The sequence below is a fragment of the Tripterygium wilfordii genome, chromosome 1 (genome assembly GCF_013401445.1).
Source record: "Tripterygium wilfordii isolate XIE 37 chromosome 1, ASM1340144v1, whole genome shotgun sequence".
Taxonomy (NCBI): Eukaryota; Viridiplantae; Streptophyta; class Magnoliopsida; order Celastrales; family Celastraceae; genus Tripterygium; species Tripterygium wilfordii.
In genome coordinates, this window is record NC_052232.1 from 5,950,928 (window position 1) to 5,962,262 (window position 11,335).

At 38.1% G+C, this 11,335-nt stretch overlaps 1 protein-coding gene and 1 pseudogene across 1 annotated transcript; one reads left to right on the plus strand and one right to left on the minus strand.

Annotated features, from left to right (window-relative positions):
• Positions 1-7,266, plus strand: part of LOC119995973 — a 109,981-nt pseudogene extending 102,715 nt beyond the window's left edge.
• A 2,359-nt stretch (positions 7,267-9,625) lies between these two features.
• On the minus strand, positions 9,626-11,118 carry LOC119995982. The gene is made up of 3 exons (XM_038842467.1): positions 10,997-11,118; positions 10,830-10,833; positions 9,626-10,669 (listed from the first exon to the last, which is right to left on the minus strand). The coding sequence occupies exons 1-3, from the start codon at positions 11,116-11,118 to the stop codon at positions 9,626-9,628; spliced, it is 1,170 nt and encodes a 389-aa protein (XP_038698395.1).
• Positions 11,119-11,335: the final 217 nt, after the last annotated feature.

Here is an 11,335-nt window from a genome sequence, read left to right on the forward strand (position 1 = left end):
TAAATAGAGTACAACGGTTCACATTGATGCTTTGGAGTTGCTCAACTCTCCCCATATATGATCTTTTCACGTTTTTGTGCAATTTCAAACAAAACTTGGTCTATTCACATCTTTACCTTACGAAACATTGAACGAAGGCTAAACTAGCCAGTGAGACTTCTCAGAATATGAAACAGAGTACAACGGTCTACATTGATGCTTTGGAATTGCTCAACTCTCACCATATACGAGCTTTTCACGTTTTTGTGCAATTCCAAACATAACTTGGTCTATTCGCATCTTTACCTTACGAAACGTTGCACGAAGGCTAAGTGAGCAAGTTAGACTTCTAAGAACACTAAATAGAGTACAACGGTCCACATTGATGCTTTGGAATTGCTCAACTCTCCCCATATATGATCTTTTCACGTTTTTGTGCAATTTCAAACATAACTTGGTCTATCCGCATCTTTACCTTACGAAACGTTCCACGAAGGCTAAACTAGCAAGTTAGACTTCTAAGAATACTAAACAGAGTACAACGGTCTACATTGATGCTTTGGAATTGCTCAACTCTCTCCATATACGAGCTTTTCACATTTTTGTCCAATTCCAAACATAACTTGGTCTATTCGCATCTTTACCTTGCGAAACGTTGCACGAAGGCCAAACGAGCAGGTTAGACTTCTAAGAACACTAAATAGAGTACAACGGTCCACATTGATGCTTTGGGATTGCTAACTCTCCCCATATATGATCTTTTCACGTTTTTGTGCAATTTCAAACAAAACTTGGTCTATTCGCGTCTTTACCTTACGAAACGTTGCACGAAGGCTAAACTAGCCAGTTAGACTTCTAAGAATACTAATACGAGCTTTTCACGTTTTTGTGTAATTTCAAACATAACTTGGTCTATTCACATCTTTACCATACGAAACGTTGCACGAAGGCTAAACGAGCAGGTTAGACTTCTAAAAACACTAAATAGAGTACAACGGTCCATATTGATGCTTTGGAATTGCTCAACTCTTCCCATATATGATCTTTTCACGTTTTTGTGCAATTTCAAACATAACTTGGTCTATTCGCATCTTTTCCTTACAAAACATTGCACGAGGGCTAAACTAGCCAGTTAGACTTCTAAGAATACTAAACAGAGCACAACGGTCTACATTGATGCTTTGGAATTGCTCAACTCTCTCCATATACGAGCTTTTCACGTTTTTGTGCAATTCCAAACATAACTTGGTCTATTCGCATCTTTACCTTACGAAACGTTGCACGAAGGCTAAACGAGCAGGTTAGACTTCTAAGAACACTAAATAGAGTACAACGGTCCAAATTGATGCTTTGGAATTGCTCAACTCTCTCCATAGATGAGCATGTCACGTTTTAGTGCAATTTCAAACATAGCTTGGTTTATTCGTATCTTTACCTTGCGAAACGTTGCACGAAGGCTAAACTAGCAAGTTAGAGTTCTAAGAATACTAAATAGAGTACAACGGTCCACATTGATGGTTTGGAATTGCTCAACTCTGTCCATATACGAGCTTTTCACGTTTTTGTGCAATTTCAAACATAACTTGGTCTATTCGCGTCTTTACCTTACGAAATGTTGCACGAAGGCTAAACTAGCAAGTTAGACTTTTAAGAATACAAAATAGAGTACAACGGTCAACATTTATGCTTTGGAATTGCTCAACTCTCTCCATATAGGATCTTTTCACGTTTTAGTGCACTTTCAAACATAGCTTGGTCTATTCGCATCTTTACCTTACGAAATGTTGCAGGAAGGCTAAACTAGCAAGTTAGACTTCTAAGAATACTAAATGGAGTACAACGGTCCACATTGATGCTTTGTAATTGCTCAACTCTCTCCATATACAAGCTTTTCACGTTTTTGTGCAATTTCAAACATAACTTGGTCTATTCGTAACTTTACCTTACGAAACGTTGCCCGAAGGCTAAACTAGCACGTTAGACTTGTAAGAATACTAAATAGAGTACAACAGTCCGCATTGATGCTTTGGAATTGCTCAACCCTCACCATATATGATCTTTTCACGTCTTTGTGCAATTTCAAACATAACTTGGTCTATTCGCATCTTTACCTTACGAAACGTTGCACGAAGGCTAAACTAGCCAGTTAGACTTCTAAGAATACTAAACAGAGGGCAACGGTCCACATTGAATCTTTGGAATTGCTCAACTCTCTCCAAATACGAGCTTTTCACGTTTTTGTGCAATTTCAAACATAACTTGGTCTATTCGTATCTTTACCTTACGAAACGTTCCACAAAGGCTAAACGAGCAGGTTAGACTTCTAAGAACACTAAATAGAGTGCAACGGTCCACATTGATGCTTTGGAATTGCTCAACCCTCTCCATAGATAAGCATGTCCCTACCCTCGTATCTAATCTGGTTGCAGGTCTTCAATTACCAAGGTACCATATGCTGCGACATAGGAAGCTTAAATTTTCATGTTTCCTTTTTTATTGATTTTAACTCCTCTGCTTCCTGTGTCACTTCTTTGAATAGTGAAGAGATCCGGAGTGAGATCCTTTACATTCTGTACAAAATCTCCATCCTCCAATGTGCTTTTAAGGATATTGATGAAGAGGATGTTCTCAGTGCCTTTGGTTCGAAGCTCCTTCATCAGTCACTAGATGCCCTCGCTAAGACAGAAAATGATTCTGTTCGTTTGAACTGCATTGGTTTGTCAATTTCTTAAAACTTACTTTTTTTTTTATATGTTGCAGTTTTATTTTTAGCATCTCTGAGACTAGATCATGAAAAATTTAGTGCTATCAAAATGTCTTCTGGGTTTTAGAGGCTCCCTAATAGCTGTTCATTACAGCGATGGGGTGTGATACTGTTGGATATGGCATGGTTAGATAGTTAGACTACAAGTGATAGTTATGCAAAGAGACGCTCATCTTGCAGATTGACTTTATAAATACTTGACCGCTTCCATTAGCTTACACATTTTTAACTTATTTACTCCAGCATTGTTGACAATATTGGCTCAAAGAAGGATTTTTGGAAATATATCTAAAAGTGAGAACATTACCCTGAGTTCTGATGAAGCAGACAATTTTATGCAGACAACGGATGAAATAGATGGGGCTTCTCTGTATGTGTTATTTGCTGAGGCTATTAAAGGCCCACTGCTTTCATCTGACAACCAAGTCCAGATCAGCACCCTTGATCTAATTTTTCATTGTTTGTCCTGTGAGGAGGATCCAGCCAAACCAATCCAAGTTTTGGTGAAAGAAAACATTGTGGACTATGTATTTGAAATTCTGAGATTGGCAGGTGAGTGAACTTAGTCCAGATCCCATTAGGTACTGCAATGAAAGAATCATTACTCAAATTTGTTATAACTTTTCTGTTCTAAAGAAGCTTATTTGTTTGTCTTACATTTAACCAAGTTCTTTCACAACCTAGCATATGAAGACCTTGGAAATGCGGAAATGAGAACAATTTGTGCTCCTTAAATTCTAAGCCCAATGAAAAGTTAAACCTGTTAGTCAATCAAGTTTTGCCGCTGTGCAACAGGAAAATGATTTGTGTTTCCATTCTTGAAAATATGGTCTCGAAGCCAAAATATAGAAGCATTGCAAGCAGGCACTGGATGCCTTTTATTTTCACACTATCAATTCATTTTCTGGGACATTTTTTGCAAAACAGCAATCCAAAATTTCCATAGCTTCTGTAGTTATTTATGTTGCTGTTTAGAAGCTTTCATAACCTAGTCTCAGAACTTGAGATGAATGAAAGGTTGCCAGAAAATTATGAAACATTGATTTTCTTTTTTCTCTTGATCTACTAGTAAGGTTTTATGCAGCATTTCTAGTTATTTTTTCCTGATTAACTTTTACCTGGATGGACAGAATGTAAGGATCCGATGGTCAACTCTTGCCTCCAGGTTCTTAATCTATTTTCAGCTGCTGAGCAAGCCTTCCAACAAAGGTTGGTTGTCGGATTTACTTCTTTGATTCCAGTTTTGCGTTATGTAACTGAAATTCCTTTCCATCCTGCTCAAAGTCAAACACTAAAGCTCATATGTAACAGTGTTTCTGATTTCCCTGGAGTCGTATCACCTTCTTATATGGAGGAACTAGTTCTGGTTTTGACAAGAATGTTTGAGAGGCACACTGAGGGAGAAATAGGCATGCTTCCAGAAACATTCATATTGGCCTGCACAACTTTTACAGCTCTTTTAAAAACCTCATCTTCTCATGGGATTTTAAAAATGGCACTATCAGTTGAAGAAGCATCAAAGCATGCCCTTTTATCTTGTCTAAGTACCTTCAGAAAAGATCCTAATCAATTTTTGCATTCCTTGTACTTACTTAAAGAGGCATATGCATACAGTTTGGGAGAGATCTCCTCCAATAACCCCAGTAATATGGAACTTTGTGATTGTATAATGGATATATGTTCTTCACAGTTATTACCTTGGTTCGTGACAGTTGTCAATGAAATGGACGAGGAAAGTGTCCTAGGTATAATGGAAACTTTTCATTTTATACTGCAGCAGAGTTCAGATTCCCAGGCCACAAAGTGGGCAAATACCCTAGTTTCAGCTTCTTGGTTCAGCTTGTCATTTGGATGCTTAGGGTTATTCCCAACAGAAAACATGAAATTAAGGACATATCTAATGCTCAGTTCACTTGTTGATGTTCTTCTGGGTCAAAACATTGGTAAATCCATCAGAGATGCTGCTCTGTATCTTCCATCTGATCCTGTTGATTTGCTATTTCTGCTAGGGCAGAAAAGGTCCCTTGATATGGGATTCTCCTCTTGTCAATCAGCAGTTTTGCTGATTTTACATGCAAGTTCTTTGTATGATGATAGGTATTTGAGTTCTGATTCATCTTATAGATATTATTTATTTTCCTTCTTTCTTTTTGGGTTACATTTTACATTTTTAATATCTATTCCTCTTGGTACTGATGTTTGTTTCTCAGGCTTGCAGATGAGAAGCTGGTTTTATCTTCCTTGGAACAGTTTATTCTTGCAAATGGTAGTGACTTTCTACATGAAATTGATTCATTGATGATGATGCAACTGGTAAATCTTTATGGTCTCTATCGAGGTGTTGGGATGATGAATTACCGAATTCCGTTTAGTCCAGAAGCTGAGAGGATCATGTTCCATCTGTTGACTGAAAAAGAATGGGATTTGTCTTCCTGCATAATTCACTTGGTTTCACTAAAATGGTTGTTTCAGCAAGAAAAAATCAGCAAGCAACTGTCTTCTCAACTCCTGACACTCTGCAGACTCAATAGCGGAAATAGGGCTGACGTCATTGTCCAAAAGAAACATAGCCAGACTTTTAATGTTAACAATATTGCAGAGTTGGTGATAGCAGGGGATAACTATGTAGCACCGCTTTTGGTATGCTTGTTGCTGCAACTTGCGAAAGAAGAGGGCCAAGGGAACGACATTATAGCAGTAGTAAATCTCATGGCAACAATGATTGACATTTTTCCACCTGCTTCAGAATACTTTTGTTTGCATGGCATAGGCAATGGAGTTCAGGCTGTTCTTTACAATTCAATCCATTCTTCATCGGAGATTTTCAAACCCGTATCACTTTTAGTACTAAGCATTCTAAGTTTGGTGCACTCTGAAACACTTTCTCGTGATGAAGCTTGGGTTACTGTGACTATAAAGGTACCTACTTCCACTGTTCTAATGCTATCTACAATAGTTTCAGCAAACTGATAGGGTCTCTCAACTTTTGTAGTTGATGGATTTCCTGATTACAACACTAGACGTGGAAGGCTGGACTTGTGAGGGTCTTGAAGTAATTGGCATCCTTTCCCTTGTTTTGCACCACTCAACCAACAAAGTCCTTCTAGAGGCTGCAAAAGCCATTATTTTCAATACTAGCTTGATCTCTTCAATCAACAGCATGATTCGTACAGCCTGCTTAAGGGGACCTGCATTGTTCAATTGCGACGAGAAGACAGGCATGGGTGAAGCTCTGATATATATGCTTTTACCATTCTACTTCTCTTTAAGAAGGTAACCAACTCTTTTTAATACAAATATTATCTTTGTGCTCTTTTTGCAAGCTAACACTTTCGCTTGCTTTAGTTTGCGTGCAGTTCTACCAGAGTTTGTCGACTGGCACCATTTTGTAGACCAATCAAATTTGATGCAGCAACTTTCCACTATCACCATCCAATGCACTGATTTATGCAGGCTTATGCAGTTATGCATTTTGGGCCTCCTACAGTGAAGCTTGTTGCCTCGTACTGCGTGTTAGAAATATTTACCAGACTAACTGAACAAGTAAATAGGAAACAAGAAGAGTTAGAATGTTCAATGGATTATCAAATTTCTACTAGGGCTATACTAGAAGGCCTAGTTTTCCACAGTGACATCAGATTGGCTAGGAACTGTGCCCTCTGCCTCTCAATGATAATAGGGTGGGAAAAACTGGGAATGCAGGAGACGAGATTCATTGCAAAGAATAGATGGTGCAGGTTGATAGTAGAAGAGATGGCAATCTCTTTGGCAGTTCCATGCTTAGCCTCTCAGTCTCTCACGAATTGTCACAAATCCGCTGTTCACATAACTGTCGCATTGCTAAAGCTTCAGAAGGTTCCAAGGTAGATGGGGTTGGTGTTTAATGATTGCTGCATATCCAATATAATTGACAATCTTACAGATTGCAATGTGAGCTCTGAGTTGATTTTCTTATTCCGAGAGCTGTCAAACAATGATTTTTTAAACACCAAGCAGATTGGAACTCTAAAACAGACTCTCCAGGTGATGATACCCGTCTTACATCATGTTGCCTTTGTAGTCTGTGAAGCATTCTGTTTTGTACATGCCATACAATTGCTATTTTTATTGTTCAACTCCTTGTCCCTTATGTCATGAAGTGATGAATTTCCTCATTCTCCGTGGAAGCTTCTTAGATAGAAAATGTTTTAAATCATATCATCTTTAGATCTTACAAGTAATTATAACTTCTCAATCGAAACTTGAAAGATAGATAACCTGCTGTAGTTATCAGATTCCCAGTAACATTTTTCTGGATTATGCAGGCATGCAGAAAACGTTTGCACATGCACGCAAAAGCCTATCCAAAGAAGACCGTGGCGACACAAGAAGATTTGGGGGAAGTGTATGAGTATCTCATTCACTTGATGTCTTCTGAGTTTTTGCCAGATACAGATTCCACGGGAAGAGAAGTGAGGGATAAGAGGTTGTCAGAAGAGATAGAATTGTTTTTCAAGGCATTTGCAGTATCGGAGAATATCTAACCATTTTTCGTTTATCAAATCATTGATGGCCGGGTATATGAGAATTCTGACACTTACAAGAACAACAAACATTGTTGTTTATACGATACATTCTTAGTTTAAGTATCCTCTTACTAGCTTGAACCTGGAATGAAAGAATTAGCAGATCTGTCCTACCCAAAAGGGGAATGGACTATTTAGTGAAGTATACCTACATAATTGCAAATATCAGTTGTTACAATTCAGGAACACAAATGCATGTGTATTCCAGTGTACATGTGAATTCAATGAAAAATTTACTTGTTTGGTTGATTGCATTCCTAATTCTTTTTCATCGACTCCTTATACATAAATGCATACGTATTTGTGTATATTGGATTATGAATGCAAACAGGTAACCGAATAGTCTTGAATATATAATTATACATTTACTTTAAATTTATTTGAATCATCAACTGAAGGTGGCAAATTTGGTACTCTTCTAGATTTTTTTTTCCCTTGCTGGCTTTCATTATTAATTTGTTTGTTCTTTCATATCCTTGTTTACATCTTGATCCATGTATTTTCTAGCTTAACTTGGTTTTGCTTGATAAAGTGAACGATTGAAGTAATTCAGACATGATAAGAAAGAACAATGCAAGAAACCCTTAAAATATGACCTCCAAAAGTCTGTTAAATCTATATGGCATTAAAATAACCATTGATTAAAAACACACATGTAGGACCAACTTTACATCCAACACTCTACATTAAATGGGATCTTTTGGAGTCACTTTTTGGAGATCTCAAGCATTATCCGATAAGAAATGGCATCAGGACTATTGAAATCAATTGCTTTCCATCATCTAAAAGCATTATCCGATAAGAAATGGCATCAGGACCTAAGAAGCACCGATACAGATACGGGATATGAATACGATACGACACGGATACGAGGATACGCCATTTTTCAAAAAAAAATGATACGGAAACGTTTAGGATACGTTTGGTTTTTTTTTTTTTTAAATTACTCAAACTTCCATGTAACAAAAGAAATCCAATTACAATGACAAATGTAACAATGTAACAAAAGAAATGCAATTACAATGACAAATTAACACTGTCAGGCCTCAGCCAGTAACATTTGATTTTTTTTTAATTGCTCAAACTTCCATTGTTTCATGACTTTCACCCAATATACCCTTATCACCATCATCAGCAAAGACTACACACTCTAAGTCCGGCTCATCAAGAGATAGTTGTGCAACCTCTAGTTCCCCAACATCCTCAAATGTGCCAAACTTGTCACCTGCAATGTCTCACATTTTGCTTTCTCCTTTACTATAATCTGGTTGTCTTCTTGATAAGAGACGAAGGTTGCTAAGAATGAAAACCAAGTCTTCAGCACGTTTTGGTGCCATCTGATTTCTCCTCACTGAATGCACAAAAGAGTAAGTGCTCCAATTCCTCTCAGCACATGATGAAGACGAAGGTTGCACAAGTATCTTCAAAGCTAGATTTTGCAACAAAGGTGCACTTGCACCAAATGTAACCCACCAACTCTTAGGATCCATATCATTATGATGGTGAATAGAATCGGAATCTGCAAAATCTCCCGACATGCTAGAAAATTTTACAAACTCCATTGTTACCATCATCCTCTCTTCGGAGTTAGAGAAGTACTTCTTCAAGCATTTCATCTCTCCCTAGCAACTTCAACATCTTTGTGTGGAGGAACCCGAGTAGGATCTTCATTAAGCCATTGATCACTGTAATACCTTAAATAGGAGGAAAAACAAATAGCAAACGTTTAGATTTTAAAAGTTAAAGAGGATTTGAAAGATAAAATATTGATTGTTACCTTGGATTGAGTGAATGAGCTAAGCAATGGAGGGGAGTATTGTTCTTGTTCCAATGACTAACTAGAATTCCATGCACCACGTCATAAAACTTTGAAGACTCCTCAACTCGCTTTCCTTCTTTCCTATATATTGCAAGTCTCACTTTTTCAATCATAGAATCCCAAATGTCATAGACTAAGTGAAGACAAGGCTTGTCCGTATCACAAGCCCTAAGCATATCATATATAGGAGCTGTGAATGTGAGTATATAATCAATGGAGTCCCACCAAACATCATCTAGCACATTCTCCTTCACAAATTTAGCCTTCCCCGCATCATCCTCCCGATAAGAATTCCACTGCTCACTAATCACCATACTCATTAGACTTCTCTTTATAAGCATGAATCGCTTCAACATCACAAGTACAGAAGCAAATCGAGTAGCAATAGATAGCAACTTCAAAGGCACAAACTCATTGAACATGGCTAACCTCATGGAATGGTTCATGATAAAATTCTTGATGATAGTAACATCGTAATCCAAGAACACTCATCATATACTACTTGATTGTTTCCCAAATATTCTGCAAGGCAAGATTGAGTGTGTGAACCACACATGGTGTCCAAACAATATTAGGATACAATCCTTCAACAAGAAGTCCTGCACCTGCACAATTCTTTGCATTATCTGTAATCACTTGAACCACATTCTGAGGACCAACTTCTTCAATCACTTCTTTCATCAAGTTAAAGATAAAGAATTTGTCTTTGGTCTCACCAGAACAATCAACTGTCATCAGAAACATAGGCCCACTTTCAGACACCACCATAAAATTGATCAAAGGCCTTCTTTGTGAGTCACTCCATCTATCACTCACGATGCTTACTCCTTTCTCTCGCCATGTGCTTTTGATTGGCTGCAACAATCGCTCCACATTTGCCTTTTCTTGTTGGAGCAAAGTTGTTCTCAATAAGTTATACCCTGGAGGCAAATAACCTGCCAAATTATGGCTACATGCAAATAAGAACAAACTCACATAGTATGGAATCCTTGCTAAGTGAAATGGCAAGCCTGATGCATAGAAAAATCTTACAATGACAGCATGTAACTGATTTTGAGCCTGCAAATTAAAAGACTTCTCAAGAGGAGAAGGTGGATTAGAACTTCCAGCCTCCTTTCTTTTCTTTGATTCAAAACCAGTTGCATAACTTGCATACAATCCACCAGGAAACATAGTAGAAGGTGGTAGTGGTACTTTCTTTGGTGCACTTGACATTTCTCTATTCTTAGCTTCCTCCTCCAATTTTTGCATCTCCGCAATATCTTTGCTAGTAACATTTTTACAACCGAAAATCCCTAACCTAGGCACTTTCAACAAATGTGCTCTCACCCTAGTGTAAGAAGTACTTTTTTGCATGTGGCAAAAATTACACTCCCATGAGACATTTCCTCCACCACCACCATCACTATCCTTTTCTTGTCTTTTGACATATCTCCATAGAGTTTTGCCCGAATCCTCAACACCACCACTCGAGACGGATGGAGTAGAAGCTGAACCAGTGGCTGAACCACTGGTATTGAGAGAGCCAGCACCTAACATAGCCTAACCAAGCAGCAATATAAGGCAAATCAACACTAATTTTAAAATTTTTATAATCAGCATTCAATAGTATTACAACAGTATTACAATCAGTAGTACAATCAGTAGTATTTAATTATTTATAATCAGTATTCAGTAGTATAATATTGCAATAAACAAATACAAGACTAAAATCAGCAAAGACGAGACTCAGATCAGCAAAGACAAGTAGCAAGAGGAAGTCGAACGACGCAACATAAGCAAATCGAGGTCAACAAAAGCAGTATTGGGCAAAGACAAGCAAATAGAGGTCAAATCGAAGTCGAATGGAGACTCAAATCGAGGCCTTACCAAAGGAAGTCGTTGTCGAAGTCGAAGTCGAAGTCGAAGTCGCAGGCTCGCAGTAGGAAGTCGAAGTCGATGTCGATGTCGATGTCGAAGTCGCAGCAGGAATCGAAGTCGTAGCACGACATCGATGTCGAAGTCACAGGCTCATAGCAGGAAGTCGATGTCGATGTCGAAGTCTCAAATGTAGGCCAGGGTAGTCGATGTCGAACGGAATCCTTAAACCCTAAAGGTTAAGGCTCAAAACGAAGTCGCACGCCGTGAAACGTCAACAAATACGTCTCCACCAGGTATCGTATACGTATCACAATTTAAAAAAAAATTGTGAATAAAAAAATACGTCTT